The following is a 20,373-nucleotide window of genomic DNA, read 5'->3' on the forward strand; positions in this document are numbered from 1 at the left end:
GTTTTGATTACAACAGGCCAATTCCCAAGGCACTTATTCCCTTTCTGACTTCCTCATCTCCCTCATTCAGGCCTCCCCTGTCTAGAATCAACATCTAACTGAGAGAGAAATGGTCTGGGCTGAGAACTTCATGGACCATCTTTGGCAAGTTCCTAAGCCCCTTTATATTATTGGTCCTTCCTTAGGATAATAAATGGTTCTAGAAGGTTCTGAAAGGTGTGGCCATGAAGTAAGGGTGGAAAGTCTGAACTCTCCCAGGAAACAAGTATCTACAACTATTGATCTTAACAAAGCTCACCAACTACAGCTGAGACATCCACAGCACTCCAGCCTCAGCCACCAAGTAGCAGACGCTACTATGATTCCATCTTGACTTCCCTCCCTGAGCAGACGCTCTCACCAATGTGTCCTGGAACCTCCCCTCCCCAGGGAGAGACAGAGACAGGCTGGGGGTATGGATCCACCTGCCAACACCCATGTCCAGCAGAGAAGCAATGACAGAAGCCAGAACTCCCACCTTCTGCTCCCCATAAAGAATTTGGGTCCATTCTCCCAGAGGGATAAAGAACAGGGAAGCTTCCAATGGAGGGGCTGGGACACGAAACTCTGGTGGTGGGAACTGTGTGGAATCGCACCCGTTAAAATTATACCCTTTGCAATCGTGTTAATCATTCTTAAATCAGTAAGAAAAAAACATAAAAGTAAACAAACAAATGAAATGAGATGATTTTCTTATTTCACTGACTTATGTTTCATTACCTTTTATCCCCTGCAGGTATAATGTGTACACTTAGGTGCACCTATTCAAAATGTACAGTTTGGTGAAGTTTAGGCCATCTGAGCGCTCATTAAGGAAAAAGCACCGTTGTCAAAAAGTGGAGCAGACCGGTGACAGTGCCGTGTGTGCTTCTGTTCTCTCTGTTTCTGAGACAGGCGGTTGTAACCGGCATTCTCCACTAACAAGGAATGTTGCACATAAGTTCATTGGCCACCTGTAACATTTTCTATCTTGTGCCCATGACAAATACCTTTTAAAAGTAATAAGTCTAAAGAATAGAAGCCAGGCAGTGGTACATCTGGTTCAGTGCACATGTGACAGTGCACAAGGACCCAGGTTCAAGCCCCAGGTCCCCCCACCTGCAGGGAGGAAGCTTCACAAGTGGTAAAGCAGGGCTGCAGGTGTCTCTCTCTCCCTGTCTCCCCCTTCTCTCTCAATATCTCTCTGTCTCTATCCAATAATAAATAAATAAAATTAAAAGAATTTACTCTGTTTTGATGGACCCTTCTCCATTCTTTTCATCTACCAACTTCAGGCTGTATATTCTTACACATTTCCTTCCCCTAAGCAGCGATACCTCCTGTGAAGGGAAAAATCAATTTCCTTTCTCTTTCTACTCCTCCCCCACCTCCTCCTCGACTCATACACACAAACACACAGAGTCCCAGTGAAACACTTCCTGGTGCGTGTTAAGTGTCGGACATGCTTCTGAGTGCCGCAAAGAGCACGCCAGTTAGTGGGCAAGTGCTCTGGGAGTGAGTCTGTTTTCCTTTAAGGCAGTGCCACCTTTGTGTGTTCCAATGGGCCCAGGACTTTAGTAATTGTTGCGTGAACCTGAGAGCTAACATGCAGGCAGACTAAAAATATTGTCTGGGAAGATGGTGTCAGAGTTGAGAATAGGGCTAGAAAGCCAGATCATGGCAGAAAGTAGCTCTCAAATACAAGGAAAGTATATAAATACCAGTAACTGTAAACCCCAATGACTTGACCCAGGGCCCATGTCTATTCCTATTTAGCAGAAGAGCCTGTGTGACCTGAGTCCCTGTCAGTCTGAGCTCGCAGTCCAAGGTCACAGCTGGGAACATTCTAGGCTGCACTCATTTCAAGACCCGTCTCCCTCGAGCGGCAGAGTAGGCTGACCCTGCAGAGTGAGCCGTCCCCGCCATTGCTGCTCTACAGTGAGGGCACGGTCCTGGAGAGGCCCACAGGAGGGCTTGTGCCTTTGATCCCTCTTTCCACTGGATTCTAGGCTACAAACTCCTGGGACAGGAGCTGAGGCAGGGACTTTAGGTTGGTGCTCTCCCAGTGCAGGGAGTTTGTTCTGAATTAACTACTTCTTGTGATGGCTTCCCGCTTTGAGTAGGAATCACCACATTTGTGGAAGTGAGAAAACAGATAAACTTGTGCTGACTCACATCGCTGATTAGAGATGGAGAGGGTGTTTGCCCTCAAGCTACCAGATGCTGAAGTCATGTCTTCTTCAGCTACCTCAGTGCCAAGAGCAGGGGTGGCTCTACCGGGCCAGGTACTGGCTTCACGTTCCTTTTTATCTATTGAGAAAGGGAGAGACTGGGGAGAGGAGCACCTCTTGTGAAGCTTCTCCCCTGCAAGTGGGAGCTGGAGGCTTGAACCTGGATCCTTGTGCATGGTGGCATGTGTGCTCAACCAGGCTCATGTTTGCCCAACGCTGGTTTTAAGTTCTTTTTGGAATCAGTCTGTCACATTTCATAGACCTGAAATAGCTAGGGGACAAGAGAGGAGCTCTATTAAGACGGGTCAAGCTTATCTTGGATCTGGAGAAAGGCAAAGCCTGGCACACCTGGCTTTGAATCTGAAACACGCATGTTATTAGCCATGTCCATCTGTCCCCAGTTTTTTTCAACCAGGAAGACAGACAGGAGGGTCAGAGGCTGCAGAGGGAGGGTGGAGGATGGCTATACCGAGAAATGACAGAAATCATAAATCCAGGCCTTGCCACACAACCTGTCAAACTCATCTGAAAAGTGTATTTGGGTCTCAGGGCTTTTGAAAAAAAAAAAAAAAAGAAAGAACTGATTTTTAAAAACAGAAAGAGGCTTTTTTTTTTTAATTTGTTTGTATCACTTCTCACAGAAAGTTTCCATTTGCTGCCTGTAAGCTGGACTTTTTACTGTTTTTTATAAAGACTTCCTGGGAAACAGAGTTGTCCTCTCTCTGTCTCTGACTAGCACCTCAAACTCTTACTAGAAAGAGGCCCTGAAACCCCTTTGATTGAAAGGAAGTGATGGTGGGGTCTCTGATCTGAGTCTGAGCTCTTCTGCAGGAAGTGGAAAAAGCAGAGAAGCGGGGACCCATTTCAGCCTCAGACTCAATGGACAACCTTGCCGTGGAGCCAGGGGTGAGGGGATGCGGGCTGGCCTTCAGGTCAGGCCCTGGTTTTGAGGGGCCTGACCTGAGCTCACAGGTGCTTTGGAAGAAGAGGTGTGAACCCCACAAGTGCAGCTTCAGGAGGACTGGTTGGCCAGAGCTCCCAGGGCTCATCTTCAGCAAGGCCTGTGCCAGACTGAGCAGGTCTGTTCCTCTCCCTCTCCCCCTCTCTCTGAATTACTCACTCTCATCCTCTCTCTCACACAATCTCTCTCTGCCTCTCTCTGAACCACTCACTCAACCTCTCTCAAACAATCTCTCTGAATCATTCACTCTCTCAATCTTTCTCTCTCTCAAACTCTCACACAATCTCTGCCTCTCTCTCACTCACTCACTCTTTCTCAACCTCTCTCTCACAATCACTGCCTCTCTCAATCTGTCTGTCTGTCTATCTATCTATCTTCTGGGCTCACAGGGTTCATCTTCAGCAAGGCCTATGCCAGAGCTGAGCAATACTCTGGTATCTGTCTAGCTCCCTCCCTTTCAATCTCTCTCTCTCTCTCTCTCTCTCTCTCACACACACACACACACACACACACAATCTCTGCCTCTCTCTCAATTGCTCACTCTCTATCTCTCAATATCTCTCTGCCTCTCATAAAAATAAATATATCTTGGGCCAGTAAAATACTTCACCAGGATAGTGTGGCTGCTTTGCATATGCATGACCCAGGTTCAAATCCAGCCCCCAGCACAACATCTTCAGTATGTGCTGTCTCTTTCGGTGTCTCTGTATCTCTCTCCTCTAATCTGCAAAAGTTATCCCAGAATGGTGAGGGCCTCAGTGACAACAAAGTTAATTCATCTAAAAAAATAATGCTGGGCTGGGGAAATGACATAATGGTTATGCCAAAGACTCTCATGCCTGATACCCTGTTCTCTCTCTCTCTCTTCTCTTTCAGTCATCAGCACCACCATAAGCCAGAGGTGAATAGTACTCTGGTCTCTATCTCTCCCCTTCTGTCTGTATCTCTCTCATTAAAAAATAACTACATGAAATATTTTATATGGTAATAATGTTTGGGGGCTAGACAGTGGTAGCAGCTGCCATGAGCAAAGACCCAGGCTCAAGCCCCCACCTGCAGGAGGGAAGCTTCATAAGTGGTGAAGCAGGGTTGCAGGTGTATTTCTCATCTTACAGAGAAATTCCTATCACCTGCCCAAGCTGGTTTCCGCCCAGGAAGATCTACCTGCGAACAAGCCCTGGCCCTCTCAACTTACATTGAAAATGGACTCCAGAAGAATTTAAAGACGGGTGCTGTCTTTGTTGATCTCACAGCAGCCTATGACACGGTCTGGCACCGTGGTCTCCTAGTCAAGATCTCAAGATGCCTGCCTCCATGGGTGGCCAACACTATATCGTTTCTTCTCCAAAACAGAAGATTCCGGGTGCATCTGGGTGACAAGTCTAGCAGATGGAGACTTGTCTCAAGTGGCCTCCCCCAGGGCTCTGTTCTGGCTCCTACGCTATTTAATATTTACATCAATGACCTCCCAGAAACTTCTTCAAGGAAGTTCATCTATGCCGATGACATCTGCTGTGCAACTCAGGCATCCAAGTTCGACATCCTCGAGGAAACACTCACGAAAGACATGTCTCTGATATCTGATTACTGTAAAAAATGGCGACTAATCCCTAGCACTGCAAAAACGGTATCATCTGTTTTCCATCTACACCATGCCTCGGCCTCCCGTGAGCTTAATGTGCAGCTTGGTGATACGAGAATCCGGCATGAAGCCCAGCCAGTCTATCTTGGCGTTACTCTCGATCGCACTCTGTCATTTCACGAACATCTCATAAAATCTGCAGCAAAGGTGGGCGCGAGGAATAACATCATTGCAAGACTGGCCAGCTCCTCATGGGGCGCGAGCGCTTCCACACTAAGATCATCCTCTCTGGCATTATGCTATTCCACTGCAGAATACTGTGCCCCAGGATGGTTCCGTAGCCCCCATGTCCAGTTGGTCGATTCCAAATTATATTCCTCCATGAGGATAATTTCTGGAACCATCCGTTCCACCCCGGTACCATGGCTGCCAGTTCTTAGCAACATCGCCCCGCCAGATATTCGTCGGGATGCGGCATCATCTAAGCTCATTTCCCACGTCTACGCTCGACCGGACCTGCCAATATACGCGGATATCTTCACCCACCCTGTCCAACGCTTGACGTCTCATCACCCAATCTGGTCCCCTACGCCTACACTGAACTTCTCTGTTCCAGACTCTTGGAAACAGAGTTGGCAGTCAGCTGAGGTAAAGAACAAACACCTCATCACAGACCCCTGCAAGCGTCCACCCGGCTTTGACCTAGCACGTTATGATTGGGCCCTCCTCAATCGCTATCGAACAGGCCATGGCCGGTGCGCCGCTATGTTCCATCGCTGGGGAGCCAGAGACGACCCGAACTGCCCCTGCGGCTACAGACAGACTATGACCCACACAGTCAACGACTGCCACCTCTCCAGATTCAAAGGAGGTCTCGAAACTTTACATCAGGCTCAACCTGATGCTGTTGACTGGCTACGGAAGAAGGGCAAATGCTAGAAGAAGAAGGTGTTTGCTGTTTCTCTCTCTCTCCCTCTCTTCTTCCCTATCAATTTCTTCCTATCAAGTAAAAATAAAATAATAGGGGTTGGGTGGTGCAAACCCAATTAAGCACACATATTACCATGCACAAAGCCATGGGTTTGAGTCCCTGTTCCCCACCTGCAACAGGGACACTCCTTTAGTGGAGAAGCATGTCTACAGGTGTCTATCTTTCTCTCTCCCTCTCTATACCCCCCATCCTCTCTCAATTTCTCTGTGTCCTGTCTAATAAAAGTAGAAGGGGGGAAAAAACGGTCACTGAGAGCAGTGGATTTATAGTGCCAGCACTGAACCCCAGTAATAATCCTAGTGGCAATTAAATAAAAAAATAAAATGTTTTTAAAGATTATCATCAATTTATCAGGTAACTTTTTAATTACTGAGTTTAGATTTTTAAAGTATTCTTTTTCAAAAGCATATTTGTCATATTTTAATGAAGAGAGACAGATACAGAGAGAGGCTAGAGAGCCGTGATCAGCTCTGGTTTAAGGTGATGCTGGGGACTGAGCCTGGAACTCTGGAGCCTCAGGCTTTCTGAAGAACCATTACACTATCTCCCTGCCGCCTTAGATTTAAAATTGTATTATTTAAAATATTTTTATTTACTTATTGTTGGATAGAGACAGAGAAATTGAGAGGGGAGTGATAGTCAGAAAGGGAGAGAGACAGGGAGACACCTGCAGCCCTGCTTCACCACTCATGCTTCCCCCTGCAAGTGGGGACCAGGGGCTGGAACCTTAGCCTTTTTGGACACGTCTTTTACTTACTGAGAAATGTGTATACACATTGTCATCGCCTCATTAACTACATGCCGACTATCTGCACGGCAAGGGCTTCATCTTTATTATTTTATTATAAGAGACCAGAGCTCAGCTGTGGCATATGCCAGGGATTGAACCTGGGGCCTTTAGGGTTTGGGGTAAGCTAGTCCTGTACCCTGGCCACTGCTCTAAGTTTCCAGCACTAGTAAGTGGTTCTGTAAAATGTAATCACGAGTTCTTGGACGCCCCCACTGAAATTAGGAGCTTTAGTCCCACCCCCCTTTGTCTGAGCAAGTTAGTAACTGCTCTCTCAATGATCCGGAAGCTCAGAGCTCCAGTCCAGGCACCAGACAGGGAAGTGAAAGAAATTCCAGATGTCCCCAGCCCCCAGCTATGAAAATGTCCCCAGCCTGAGTCTTGCTAGCTAAGGCCTCAGCTCTCAAGGGGTGAAGGCCAGTCCTCCCCACTGCCCCAGCCTTCCAATTCCTGACCCACAGACCTGGGAGCAAGAGAAAAACCTGATTCTAGGGTGCGAGTCACGGAGTCATTACCACCTAGAAAAAGCGTGGGTCTGTGTCGTCTCAGTGATTTGAAGCTCTGTGCCTTGCCGGACTGAGTTGCTGACTTGTCAGATCAGGAGGAAATGACAAATAAGTTATCTGATTCTGAGATCTTTCTTTAAGGCATAGAAAAGCTTACAAGCAAGCAACATTGTCTTAAATGTTGTGCAGACCTCCATCATGGGCAGCCAGGGGTACTCAGGGGTCTCTGGTGGGAGGAGAGAGACGAATTACAGGAGTCTACTAGTCTCACTCAATTAGAGTGCCGCAACTCAGCCCCACTCCCACTGTATTGGAGCAAGCTCCAGTGCTGGCCCTCCTCTCTCTAAAAAAAAAGATACAGGAAAAAACATGAAGCTTTTTGAGATAAAAAATGATCAGTATACTACACTATTACGTTCGTGTGTGGGATTTTATTTCTCTCATATGAAAGTTGAGAGAGACCAGAACACCATTCTAGCACACAGAGAGAAATGGAGAGAGGAGGGGAAGACAGAGAGGGGGAGAGAAAGACAGACACCTGCAGACCTGCTTCACCGCCTGTGAAGCGACTCCTCTGCAGGTGGGGAGACGGGGGCTGGAACCACTGGGAACAGAGCCAGAAACCTTTGGTGTGCAAGTCCTGTGTGTTACCAGCTGGACTACTTCCCTTGGTGTGTCTGTCTCTGACACTCCTTTAGGTTAAGTAAATATTAACAGATATAGCAATCAACTCAGTTTTAAGTAGTCATCAACTGACATTTCTTCTGAAGCTCAGGGGTAAATTATAAGCTGTAAAAAATGTTTTCTGGGTAGTTGGGTGATAGCACAGCAAGTTAAGCATATGTGGCGCAAAGTGCAAGGACCGGCATAAGGATCCTGGTTCCAGCCCCCGGCTCCCCACCTGCAGAGGAGTCGCTTCACAGGCGGTGAAGCAGGTCTGCAGGTGTCTGTCTTTCTCTCCCCCACTCTGTCTTCCCCTCCTCTCTCCATTTCTCTCTGTCTCCTATCCAACAACGATGACATCAATAACAACAATAACTACAACAATGAAAAACAAGGGCAACAAAAGGGAAAATATTTAAAAAAATAAAGTATATATTTTCTTCTTTGTTTCTTTCCTCTGTGTTGTTTTTGTTTTGCAAGCTCGTCTGTTCCAGTTCCCTAGAGTCCACAAATGAGTGCGGCCATCCCTGAGCTGTCTCTCACCTGTTCTCAAGCTAAGGCCCTCAGGGCTCTGCAAACTCCTGCCCTTCGTTGTAGTAGTGTCCTCCTCCTCCTCCTCCTCCTCAACTGTGCTTTCTCAGACAGCCCCCTCCCTGCTGCTGTGGGGACCGGTTAGAAGTAAGAAGAAATTCTCATCCACTGCCATTATAAACCAGGGTTTTTCATCCCTGTCCTCCCTAACACATCTGGGGGTGGAGGGTGGGGGTTGGGGGGCTGAGGATACCCAGAAAGAATTAAGAATTGAGGGGAGCACCCTTGAACCAATTTTGGAAGCCCCAGTTATATCCAATCAGTGGGGGCTTCTTGTTAAAGAGATTTAACTACCTAGAATGTTTGAAAACAGCACACAGAATGAATCATGGCTTGATACTATTTCCACCAGTACTGTTTCATCTTTTTTCCATGTACAGTGTTTTGTTTTATTTTGTTTGTTTGTTTGTTTGTTTTTAATCAGGGGTCTGATGGTTTACAACACCGTTGTTGGCACATGTGTAAAATTTCTGTGTTCTGTAAAACACTCTCACCCCAGGCCAGGTTACCACCCCCCCCCCATTCCTTTACTTTGCTGCCAGACACCAACTCCAGTCCGAGTTCTGCTCTGTGTTTCCCCTTCTGTTCTGACTTCTCAACTTCTGTGAGTGAGATCATCTCATACGCTTCCTTCTCCTTCTGGCTGATCTCAATTCACAGGATTCCTTCAAGCTCCATCCAAGACGAGGTAAAAAGGTGAGTTCTGGGATTCCCGCGGTAGCAGCGGGTTAGGCGCACGTGGCGGGAAGCGCAGGGACCGGCGTCAGGACCCCGGTTCGAGCCCCCGGGATCCCCACCTGCAGGGGAGGCGCTTCACAGGCGGTGACGCAGGTCTGCAGGTGTCTTTCTCCCCCTCTCCCTTTTTCTCTCTGTCCTACCAAACAACGACAACAATAACAATAAGAATAAAAAAACAAGGGCAACAAAAGGGAATAAATACATATCTTCACCATTTACTAGCAGAGTGGGATTCCGCCGTATGAAGAACCGCAGCCTCTCAGGAACGGAGGAGACAGTTCGGTCCTCCTCGTCCTCCCCTCCCTCCCCGCACAAACAGCCAGAGTGACCTTCGTCCGCGGCCTTGGGCTCGGCCCCAGCGTCTGCCGCGCAGCCCGACATTCTGTCTTCTCGGCCTGGGAACCGGGTCACGCCTGGGGCCCGACGGTGGGTGGAGGCCATGGAGCCCGACAACGAATCCCGCAAAGCGGTGCCGCCCCCCCCCCCCCGCCGCCATTCCCCACGCCCGAGAGCAGGCATCGGCGGGGCGGCCCTGTCGCTCCGTGCGCCCAGCAGCGTCCCGAGGGGCGAGCGGAGAGGCGGGTGGGCCCGCCATGGCGGCGGCCGGAGGGCGCCGCGGAGACACGCCCAGCCCGGGCCGAACAGAGCCGGGAGCCCGGACACCGCAGGCCGACGGCACAGCGTGTGAATCAATAGCCGAGGTGGCCGCCGAGCACGTGGGGCGGGGACAACCGCCCCGCACTTCGGACGCGGCGGCAGAAAGCCCCTGGAGGCGGGGCGGAGTCCCCGGAGGCCACCATGTTGCGATGTCTCCCCACGTCTCACCTCGCGAGAGTTCCCGTTGCGCACGCGCACCTGCGGAGAGCGCTCTCAACCACCGGAAGTGATTCTCCTGCCGGAACTGACCTTGGTGAACAGACGGGCGGGCGGAGCGGTTTACGGCACCGGAAGTGACGCTCTCCCTGGACCTTCCAGGAGGCCCCGCCCCCTGGAGGAACTGGAGGTTGCTAGGCAACCGGGCCACGCCGCGTCCGGGATCTGAGCGCCCGCGAGCGAGTGGAGCATCGCTCCCGCCTGCAGCCCAGGCCGCCTCAGCGCCCCAGTTCCTCCCTCTCGGTTTCCTCCTCTGGCGTCGCGGCGTCCCTGCTCCGGGCGCTGCTCGCCCCGCCTGGCCTCCCGCGCCGTCGCAGCGAACCCGGCCCCTGAGCCAGGCGTCCCCCGCGGCCCGCTGGGCTGCCCCGGCCGAGCCCTCCGCGCCCACCCGCTGCCCAGCTGCAGCCATGAGCACCTACAACTACACCAGCCGGCCCCGGGCCCTGCCCTGCCAGCGCCGCCGCTACCGGCACGACCTGCTGCAGCCGTGAGTGAGCACCCTGCCGGCTGGGCTCCACCTGCACCCGGGGTCTCCACCTGCCCCTGGGGTCTCCACCTGCCCCTGGGGTCTCCGTCTGCCCCTGGGGTCTCCACATCCACCCGGGGTCTCCACCTGCCCCTGGGTCTCCACCTGCCCCTGGGGTCTCCACCTGCACCCGGGGTCTCCACCTGCCCCTGGGGTCTCCACCTGCCCCTGGGGGTCTCCGTCTGCCCCTGGGGTCTCCACCTGCCCCTGGGGGTCTCCACCTGCCCCTGGGGTCTCCGTCTGCCCCTGGGGTCTCCACATCCACCCGGGGTCTCCACCTGCCCCTGGGGTCTCCACCTGCCCCTGGGGGTCTCCACCTGCCCCTGGGGTGTCTCCACCTGCCCCTGGGGTCTCCACCTGCCCCTGGGGTGTCTCCACCTGCCCCTGGGGGTCTCCACCTGCCCCTGGGGGGTCTCCACCTGCCCCTGGGGTCTCCACCTGCCCCTGGGGGTCTCCACCTGCCCCTGGGGTCTCCGCCTGCCCCTGGGGGTCTCCACCTGCCCCTGGGGTCTCCGCCTGCCCCTGGGGGTCTCCACCTGCCCCTGGGGTGTCTCCACCTGCCCCTGGGGGGTCTCCACCTGCCCCTGGGGTGTCCACCTGCCCCTGGGGTCTCCACCTGCCCCTGGGGTCTCCACCTGCCCCTGGGGTGTCCACCTGCCCCTGGGGTGTCCACCTGCCCCTGGGGTCTCCACCTGCCCCTGGGGGATTTACACCTGCTCTTGGTTCTGGGGGTCTCCACCTGCCCCTGGGGTGTCCATCTGCCCCTGGGGTCTCCGCCTGCCCCTGGGGGATTTACACCTGCCCCTGGGGTCTCCACCTGCCCCTGGGGTCTCCACCTGCCCCTGGGGTCTCCACATGCACCCGGGGTCTCCACCTGCCCCTGGGGGTCTCCACCTGCCCCTGGGGTGTCTCCACCTGCCCCTGGGGGGTCTCCACCTGCCCCTGGGGTGTCCACCTGCCCCTGGGGTCTCCACCTGCCCCTGGGGTGTCCACCTGCCCCTGGGGTCTCCACCTGCCCCTGGGGGATTTACACCTGCTCCTGGTTCTGGGGGATCTCCACCTGCCCCTGGGGTGTCCATCTGCCCCTGGGGTCTCCGCCTGCCCCTGGGGGATTTACACCTGCCCCTGGGGTCTCCACCTGCCCCTGGGGTGTCTACCTGCCCCTGGGGTGTCTACCTGCCCCTGGGGTCTCCACCTGCCCCTGGGGTCTCCACCTGCCCCTGGGGTCTCCACCTGCCCCTGGGAGATTTACACCTGCTCCTGGTTCTGGGGGGTCTCCACCTGCCCCTGGGGTGTCCATCTGCCCCTGGGGTCTCCACCTGCCCCTGGGGTCTCCACCTGCCCCTGGGGTCTCCACATGCACCCGGGGTCTCCACCTGCCCCTGGGGGTCTCCACCTGCCCCTGGGGTGTCTCCACCTGCCCCTGGGAGATTTACACCTGCTCCTGGTTCTGGGGGGTCTCCACCTGCCCCTGGGGTCTCCACCTGCCCCTGGGGTCTCCACCTGCCCCTGGGGTCTCCACCTGCCCCTGGGGTGTCTACCTGCCCCTGGGGTCTCCACCTGCCCCTGGGGTCTCCACCTGCCCCTGGGGTCTCCACCTGCCCCTGGGGTCTCCACCTGCCCCTGGGGGTCTCCGTCTGCCCCTGGGGTCTCCACCTGCCCCTGGGGGTCTCCACCTGCCTCTGGGGTCTCCGTCTGCCCCTGGGGTCTCCACATCCACCCGGGGTCTCCACCTGCCCCTGGGGTCTCCACCTGCCCCTGGGGTCTCCACCTGCCCCTGGGGTGTCTCCACCTGCCCCTGGGGGGTCTCCACCTGCCCCTGGGGGGTCTCCACCTGCCCCTGGGGTCTCCACCTGCCCCTGGGGGTCTCCACCTGCCCCTGGGGTCTCCACCTGCCCCTGGGGTCTCCACCTGCCCCTGGGGTCTCCACCTGCCCCTGGGGGTCTCCGTCTGCCCCTGGGGTCTCCACCTGCCCCTGGGGGTCTCCACCTGCCTCTGGGGTCTCCGTCTGCCCCTGGGGTCTCCACATCCACCCGGGGTCTCCACCTGCCCCTGGGGTCTCCACCTGCCCCTGGGGTCTCCACCTGCCCCTGGGGTGTCTCCACCTGCCCCTGGGGTCTCCACCTGCCCCTGGGGTCTCCACCTGCCCCTGGGGTCTCCACCTGCCCCTGGGGTCTCCACCTGCCCCTGGGGGTCTCCGTCTGCCCCTGGGGTCTCCACCTGCCCCTGGGGGTCTCCACCTGCCTCTGGGGTCTCCGTCTGCCCCTGGGGTCTCCACATCCACCCGGGGTCTCCACCTGCCCCAGGGGTCTCCACCTGCCCCTGGGGTCTCCACCTGCCCCTGGGGTGTCTCCACCTGCCCCTGGGGGGTCTCCACCTGCCCCTGGGGTGTCCACCTGCCCCTGGGGTCTCCACCTGCCCCTGGGGTGTCTACCTGCCCCTGGGGTCTCCACCTGCCCCTGGGGTCTCCACCTGCCCCTGGGGTCTCCACCTGCCCCTGGGGTCTCCACCTGCCCCTGGGGTGTCTCCACCTGCCCCTGGGGGTCTCCACCTGCCCCTGGGGTCTCCGCCTGCCCCTGGGGGTCTCCACCTGCCCCTGGGGTGTCTCCACCTGCCCCTGGGGGGTCTCCACCTGCCCCTGGGGTGTCCACCTGCCCCTGGGGTCTCCACCTGCCCCTGGGGTCTCCACCTGCCCCTGGGGTGTCCACCTGCCCCTGGGGTGTCCACCTGCCCCTGGGGTCTCCACCTGCCCCTGGGGGATTTACACCTGCTCTTGGTTCTGGGGGTCTCCACCTGCCCCTGGGGTGTCCATCTGCCCCTGGGGTCTCCGCCTGCCCCTGGGGGATTTACACCTGCCCCTGGGGTCTCCACCTGCCCCTGGGGTCTCCACCTGCCCCTGGGGTCTCCACATGCACCCGGGGTCTCCACCTGCCCCTGGGGGTCTCCACCTGCCCCTGGGGTGTCTCCACCTGCCCCTGGGGGGTCTCCACCTGCCCCTGGGGTGTCCACCTGCCCCTGGGGTCTCCACCTGCCCCTGGGGTGTCCACCTGCCCCTGGGGTCTCCACCTGCCCCTGGGGGATTTACACCTGCTCCTGGTTCTGGGGGGTCTCCACCTGCCCCTGGGGTGTCCATCTGCCCCTGGGGTCTCCGCCTGCCCCTGGGGGATTTACACCTGCCCCTGGGGTCTCCACCTGCCCCTGGGGTGTCTACCTGCCCCTGGGGTGTCTACCTGCCCCTGGGGTCTCCACCTGCCCCTGGGGTCTCCACCTGCCCCTGGGGTCTCCACATGCACCCGGGGTCTCCACCTGCCCCTGGGGGTCTCCACCTGCCCCTGGGGTGTCTCCACCTGCCCCTGGGAGATTTACACCTGCTCCTGGTTCTGGGGGGTCTCCACCTGCCCCTGGGGTGTCCATCTGCCCCTGGGGTCTCCACCTGCCCCTGGGGTCTCCACCTGCCCCTGGGGTCTCCACATGCACCCGGGGTCTCCACCTGCCCCTGGGGGTCTCCACCTGCCCCTGGGGTGTCTCCACCTGCCCCTGGGAGATTTACACCTGCTCCTGGTTCTGGGGGGTCTCCACCTGCCCCTGGGGTGTCCATCTGCCCCTGGGGTCTCCGCCTGCCCCTGGGGGATTTACACCTGCCCCTGGGGTCTCCACCTGCCCCTGGGGTGTCTACCTGCCCCTGGGGTCTCCACCTGCCCCTGGGGTCTCCACCTGCCCCTGGGGTCTCCACCTGCCCCTGGGGTCTCCACCTGCCCCTGGGGTCTCCACCTGCCCCTGGGGTCTCCACCTGCCCCTGGGGTGTCTACCTGCCCCTGGGGTCTCCACCTGCCCCTGGGGTCTCCACCTGCCCCTGGGGTCTCCACCTGCCCCTGGGGTCTCCACCTGCCCCTGGGGGTCTCCGTCTGCCCCTGGGGTCTCCACCTGCCCCTGGGGGTCTCCACCTGCCTCTGGGGTCTCCGTCTGCCCCTGGGGTCTCCACATCCACCCGGGGTCTCCACCTGCCCCTGGGGTCTCCACCTGCCCCTGGGGTCTCCACCTGCCCCTGGGGTGTCTCCACCTGCCCCTGGGGGGTCTCCACCTGCCCCTGGGGGGTCTCCACCTGCCCCTGGGGTCTCCACCTGCCCCTGGGGGTCTCCACCTGCCCCTGGGGTCTCCACCTGCCCCTGGGGGTCTCCGTCTGCCCCTGGGGTCTCCACCTGCCCCTGGGGTCTCCACCTGCCCCTGGGGTCTCCACCTGCCCCTGGGGTCTCCACCTGCCCCTGGGGGTCTCCGTCTGCCCCTGGGGTCTCCACCTGCCCCTGGGGGTCTCCACCTGCCCCTGGAGTCTCCACCTGCCTCTGGGGTCTCCGTCTGCCCCTGGGGTCTCCACATCCACCCGGGGTCTCCACCTGCCCCTGGGGTCTCCACCTGCCCCTGGGGTCTCCACCTGCCCCTGGGGTGTCTCCACCTGCCCCTGGGGGGTCTCCACCTGCCCCTGGGGTGTCCACCTGCCCCTGGGGTCTCCACCTGCCCCTGGGGTGTCTACCTGCCCCTGGGGTCTCCACCTGCCCCTGGGGTCTCCACCTGCCCCTGGGGTCTCCACCTGCCCCTGGGGTCTCCACCTGCCCCTGGGGTGTCTACCTGCCCCTGGGGTCTCCACCTGCCCCTGGGGTCTCCACCTGCCCCTGGGGTCTCCACCTGCCCCTGGGGTCTCCACCTGCCCCTGGGCTCTCCACCTGCCCCTGGGGGTCTCCACCTGCCCCTGGGGTCTCCACCTGCCCCTGGGGTCTCCACATGCACCCGGGGTCTCCATCTGCCCCTGGGGGTCTCCACCTGCCCCTGGGGTGTCTCCACCTGCCCCTGGGGGGTCTCCACCTGCCCCTGGGGTGTCCACCTGCCCCTGGGGTCTCCACCTGCCCCTGGGGTGTCCACCTGCCCCTGGGGTCTCCACCTGCCCCTGGGGGATTTACACCTGCTCCTGGTTCTGGGGGTCTCCACCTGCCCCTGGGGTGTCCATCTGCCCCTGGGGTCTCCGCCTGCCCCTGGGGGATTTACACCTGCCCCTGGGGTCTCCACCTGCCCCTGGGGTGTCTACCTGCCCCTGGGATCTCTACCTGCCCCTGGGGTCTCCACCTGCCCCTGGGGTCTCCACCTGCCCCTGGGGTCTCCACCTGCCTCTGGGGGTCTCCACCTGCCCCTGGGGTCTCCACCTGCCTCTGGGGGTCTCCACCTTACCCCTGGGGGTCTACACCTGCCCCTGGGGGATTTACACCTGCTTCTGGGGTCTACACCTGGTCCTGGGGTCTCCACCAGGTAGTGTCCACCTGCCGCCCCCCCCCCCGTGTCCACCTGCTCCCAGGGCATCCTGGCCCCCTGTGCCCTGCTAGACCCTCTTCAGCTTTCCCTTCTAGATACTCCATTGGAATGCAGACCTACCCCAGCCCTGGCTGTGCAGGAGGAAAGAGGGACAAGGGTCCCCCCAGGTGTAAATAGATCACAGGATTGTGGGACTAACTTATTTAACAGAATCTGAGCCAGCCGTCTTCTGTTGTTGGCTGGCTATGGGCCAACCAAGCACTTTACTCAGTCATTCATGGTTTTTCTTAAATATATAACAGGCATGGATGGATACTTTTAAACATGTATTTGCTTATGAGACAGAGAGAGAGAGAGATCATGAATCAGAGCAGTGCTCCGCTCTGGGGTTTGTTTGTCCAGGATTGAGCCTGGGACCTCTGAGACTTCAGACCTAGGAATGTGCTCTAGCAGTGAGCTATCTCTGAAGCCCACGGATAGGCTTTAGTTACTTGCTATTTTACTGTCTGGAAAAAAGAAAAAAAAAGCCTTCCAGTCCACAGTGGTGAGGACAGGAAGGAACGAAAAAGGGAAATGAACAAAAGGAGAAAATGCCTCTTGCTTTAAAAAAACCAAACCCAGGAAATCTGCACAGACATTGCCGTCAGTCCAGACACAAGGACCTGGGCTCGAGCCCCCAGCCCCCACCTGCAGGGGGGAAGCTTGACGAGCGGTGAAGCAGGGCTGCAGGCGCCATCTCCCTCTCCCCTCTCCCCTCTCCCCTCTCCTTGCCCCTCTCCATTTCTGTGTCTAGCCAATCACTAAGCACTTTAAACTCAGTTGACTTGGCCGTGAGCAGCAGCGGTCCGGCACTTGCCTTGCAGCCCCGATGAGCCTATGCACCATGGGAACATCATGTATGACAGGAGGGTGATCCGAGGCAACACGTACGCCCTGCAGATGGGGCCGCCGGTGAGTGTCTCCCCCGCCTGCGGGCCGGCCGCTGCACTCAGGGCCAGGTGCTGGCTGCTTGGCTGCAGTCCTTCCGCTGTGCACTCACACCTGTGCCGGCCAGGCCGCTTCCCCCTCTGACAACAGGTGGGGGCCAGGGGCTTGAACCCAGGTCCCCTTGCAGGGTGCACTCAACGGGGTGCGCTGCCCGCCCGCCCGCAAAGGGACTCTGTTTACAGCACGGTCTCCCGTCCGTCCTCGTGGGAAGCTGGCTTGGAAAGATGCCTCCGTTGCTTTTCTGTCTCTCAGCTGCCACATGAGACTCAGTTTTGCAAGTGACTCGGCTTTGTGAGGGTCACAGGCTTACACGTGCTGAGGAGAAAAGGCCCGGCCCCCAGCTCCGCCTCTTCCCAGTAGGGGAACTCAGCAGCTAGGGGGACTCTGTCTGCTTCTCTTCTGTTGTGCAGGCGTTCTGGGGTGGCACAAGCCCACCTCGGTCCCTGTCAGACGCTGCCGCGATGGGCTAGCTGGCAGCATCAGAGCAGGCTCCATGACACCCGTCCTCTGAGCCTTTGGAAGCATCACGAGGCCTTCAGACTCTGCAGGGGCTGTGCTGGGCCTGGCAGGCCTCCAGGCTCTGAGAACCCAGTCTTAAGTGTCCCTCTGAATGAAGCCTTTACTATTATTATTATTTATTGGGTCAGGGTAGAAATTAAGAGGGAAGGGGCCGGGTGATGGTGCACCTAATTGAGCGCACATGTTGCTATGTACAAGGACTCAGGTTCAAGCCCCTGATCCCCACCTGCAGGGGGAAAGCTTCACGAGTGGTGAAGCAGGGCTGCAGGTCTCTTTCTGTCTGCCTCCCTCTCTCTCTCCTTCTCTGTATCCCCCTCCCTCTCGATTTCTGGTTGTCTGTCTCAAAGATAAAGAAATCATGAGTGAAAGGGGACAGAGACGCCTGCAGGGCTGGGGGCTTAAACCTGGGTCCTTCACACCGTATCATGCACCCAGCCAGGTGCACCCCCACCCCGGCCCCCACCGAAGCCCTTTTCTGTCACTCACAGCCTGTGCAGTCGGATGCCCTAGAGTTCCAGCGGCTTCAGCAGAGCCACAAAAAGGCCGCGGCCAAGAGAAGGGCCCTGGACCAGTTCCGCCCACAGTCACCCGAGGCTGTAGAAGGCAGGAAGCACTTGAGTGTGCAGACAGGTGCGTGGCCCAGCCCCGGGAGCCATCTTCCATGAGCCTCTGTCACGTGACAGTCTCCAGGTATCCTGAGCCCTGCGGTCCCTATAGCAACCAGAGACTGGAGGAGCGTGACCTCACCCAGAATGGCTGGAAGTGAGAGATGACTTGGAGGGAAAAAAAAAAATTTCTGATCAAGTCAGCTCTTTCTTAGGGAGAGTGAGAAGTCATTGTAACTACTTGGGGCTATTCACAAATCACATTTTTAATTGCCACCAGGGTCATCACTGGGACTGGGTGCCAGCGCTGTGATCCCACCATACTTGGCGGCCATATTTTCCTTTTTTTTTTTTTTTTCTAATTTGATAGAACAGAGGAATTGAGTAGGGAGGAGGAGATAGAGAGAGAAAATAAATACCTGCAGACCTGCATCACTGACTTTGAAGCATTCCCCCTTGCAGGTGGGGGAAGCAGAGGCTCGAACCTGGGTCCTTGAACATGGTGACGTGCACTCACCTCCGTGTGCCACCACCTGGCCCCCCTCACAAGCCGTCTCGAACTCTGCCAAGCTGCTGAGTGGATTCCCCAGAGCTCTTTCTGGGCAGTAAGAGCAACAGAGAGAGTCCTTGGGCGAGGCAGTGGGCAGCAGTGGTTCTGCAGAAAGACTCCTGTGCCTGATGCCGTCAGGTGCCAGGTCCGAAGTACCCCAGCTGCACCATAAGCCGGAGCTGCACAGTCTCTCTGTGTGTATCTTTCTCTCTGTATCTCTCTCATTAGAATGAGACACAATTTGGGAGTCGGGTAGTAGCACAGCGGGTTAAGCGCGCGTGGCGCAAAGCACTAGGACCTGTGTAAGGAGGATCGGTGTAAGGATCCCGGTTCGAGCCCCCGGCTCTCCACCTGCAGGGGGGTCACTTCACAGGCAGAGAAGCAAGTCTGCAGGTGTCTCTCCCCCTCTCTGTCTTCCCCTCCTCTCTCCGTTACTCTCTGTCCTGTCCAACGATGACATCAATAACAACAACAAAGCAGCGAGGGCAACAAAGGGGAAAATAAATAAATATTTTTTAAAAAAGAATAAGACAAATTTTTAAAGAGCCCTTCTGCACTGGATCTTCCTCCTGCCTTGAGGTTGACTGACTGCAGGAGCCCAGTGTCAGGGCTTCCTCGTGCCATCAGCACAGGAAGGGGCCCTCCAGCCCTCCCACCTTTGTTTTTTTATTTATTTTCCCTTTTGTTGCCCTTTTTTAAAATTTCTTTATTGGGGGATTAATGTTTTACAGTTGACAGTAAATACAATAGTTTGTACATGCATAACATTTCTCAGTTTTCCACATAATAGTACAACCCCCACTAGGTCCTCTGTCATCTTTTTTGGACCTGTACTCTCCCTCCCCACCCACCCCAGAGTCTTTTACTTTGGTGCAATACGCCAATTGTTGTTAGGTTTTTTTTGTTTTGCTTTTTGTTTTTTATTATTGTTGTAGTTATTGTTCTTATTGATGCTGTTATTGTTGGATAGGACAGAGAGAAATGGAGAGAGGAAGGGAAGACAGAGAGAGAAAGACAGACACCTGCAGACCTGCTTTACTGCCTGTGAAGCAAACCCCCTGCAGGTGGGGAGCCGGGGACTCGAACTGGGATCCTCCTGCCAGTCCTTGTGCTTTGCACCATGTGCACTTAACCTGCTGTGCTACCGCCCTACTCCCTCCAGCCGCCCCCTTGGGCATCGCCTGTGCCGGCGCATCTCATTTGTCCTTAGCTAGACCCCGCAGGCTGGCCAGTTACAGTCACTCCCCCAGATGACAGTCCCGCAATCAGTCTTGTGCTCAGCGTGCTGCTGCAGGCCTGTCGCTGCCCCAGTCCCATTGTGGGGGGGGCGGGGGTGTCATCACATGTTGGCTGACAAGTCTGTAGACCAGGGGTGACATCAAGGAAACTAGGGGGCTGGGAGCAGCCAATTTTTAACTCCCCAGGAGCTTTAGACCTGCAGATGTGACAGCTGAGCTCTTGGGCCCAGCTCTGCAGAGCTGTCAGAACTTCCTGTCCCTGTTACACGCTGCACCTGTTAGACACCTATGGCGCTTAATCTCCTTCGGTTCCATTTTCCGACTCAGAGTTTCCTGACACCTGATAAATGTCCTAGCCCTACGATTCCATGGCTTTCCAGGAGGCAGAAAGGTTGCGTGAAGAAAGGAAAGCCCTAAGCAGAACTTGGGCTGGAGTCGGTGAGCTGCACAAAAGTAAAGGACTCTGGGGTGGGGAGACGCAGGTCCTGGAGCAGGATGGCAGAGGAGGACCTACTGGGGGTTGAGTTGTTACGTGGAAAACCGGCAGATGTTACACATGTGAAAACTACTGTACTTTACTGTCGACTGTAAACTGTTAATCCCCCAATAAAGAAGTTTTTTTAAAAAGAAAGAAAAGAAAGGTTGTGTGAATGGGCTGGGAGACAACGTGATGGTTCTGCAAAAGCCTTTCATGCCTGAGGCTCCCAGG

The 20,373-nt window shown here is 56.5% G+C and overlaps 1 protein-coding gene across 1 annotated transcript in view; it reads left to right on the forward strand.

Moving 5' to 3' along the window:
• Positions 1-10,217: 10,217 nt before the first annotated feature.
• Positions 10,218-20,373, forward strand: part of RSPH3 (radial spoke head 3) — a 14,252-nt gene continuing 4,096 nt past the window's right edge. Inside the window, exons 1-4 of the mRNA XM_060205120.1 lie at positions 10,218-10,428; positions 16,629-16,716; positions 17,760-17,929; positions 17,989-18,033. Of these exons, the coding sequence (XP_060061103.1) occupies positions 10,349-10,428; positions 16,629-16,716; positions 17,760-17,929; positions 17,989-18,033 (383 nt within the window). The 5' untranslated portion in view covers positions 10,218-10,348. The remainder of the gene's footprint in view (positions 10,429-16,628; positions 16,717-17,759; positions 17,930-17,988; positions 18,034-20,373) is intronic.

Source organism: Erinaceus europaeus, chromosome 13 (assembly GCF_950295315.1).
Source record: "Erinaceus europaeus chromosome 13, mEriEur2.1, whole genome shotgun sequence".
In the NCBI taxonomy this organism is placed as follows: Eukaryota; Metazoa; Chordata; class Mammalia; order Eulipotyphla; family Erinaceidae; genus Erinaceus; species Erinaceus europaeus.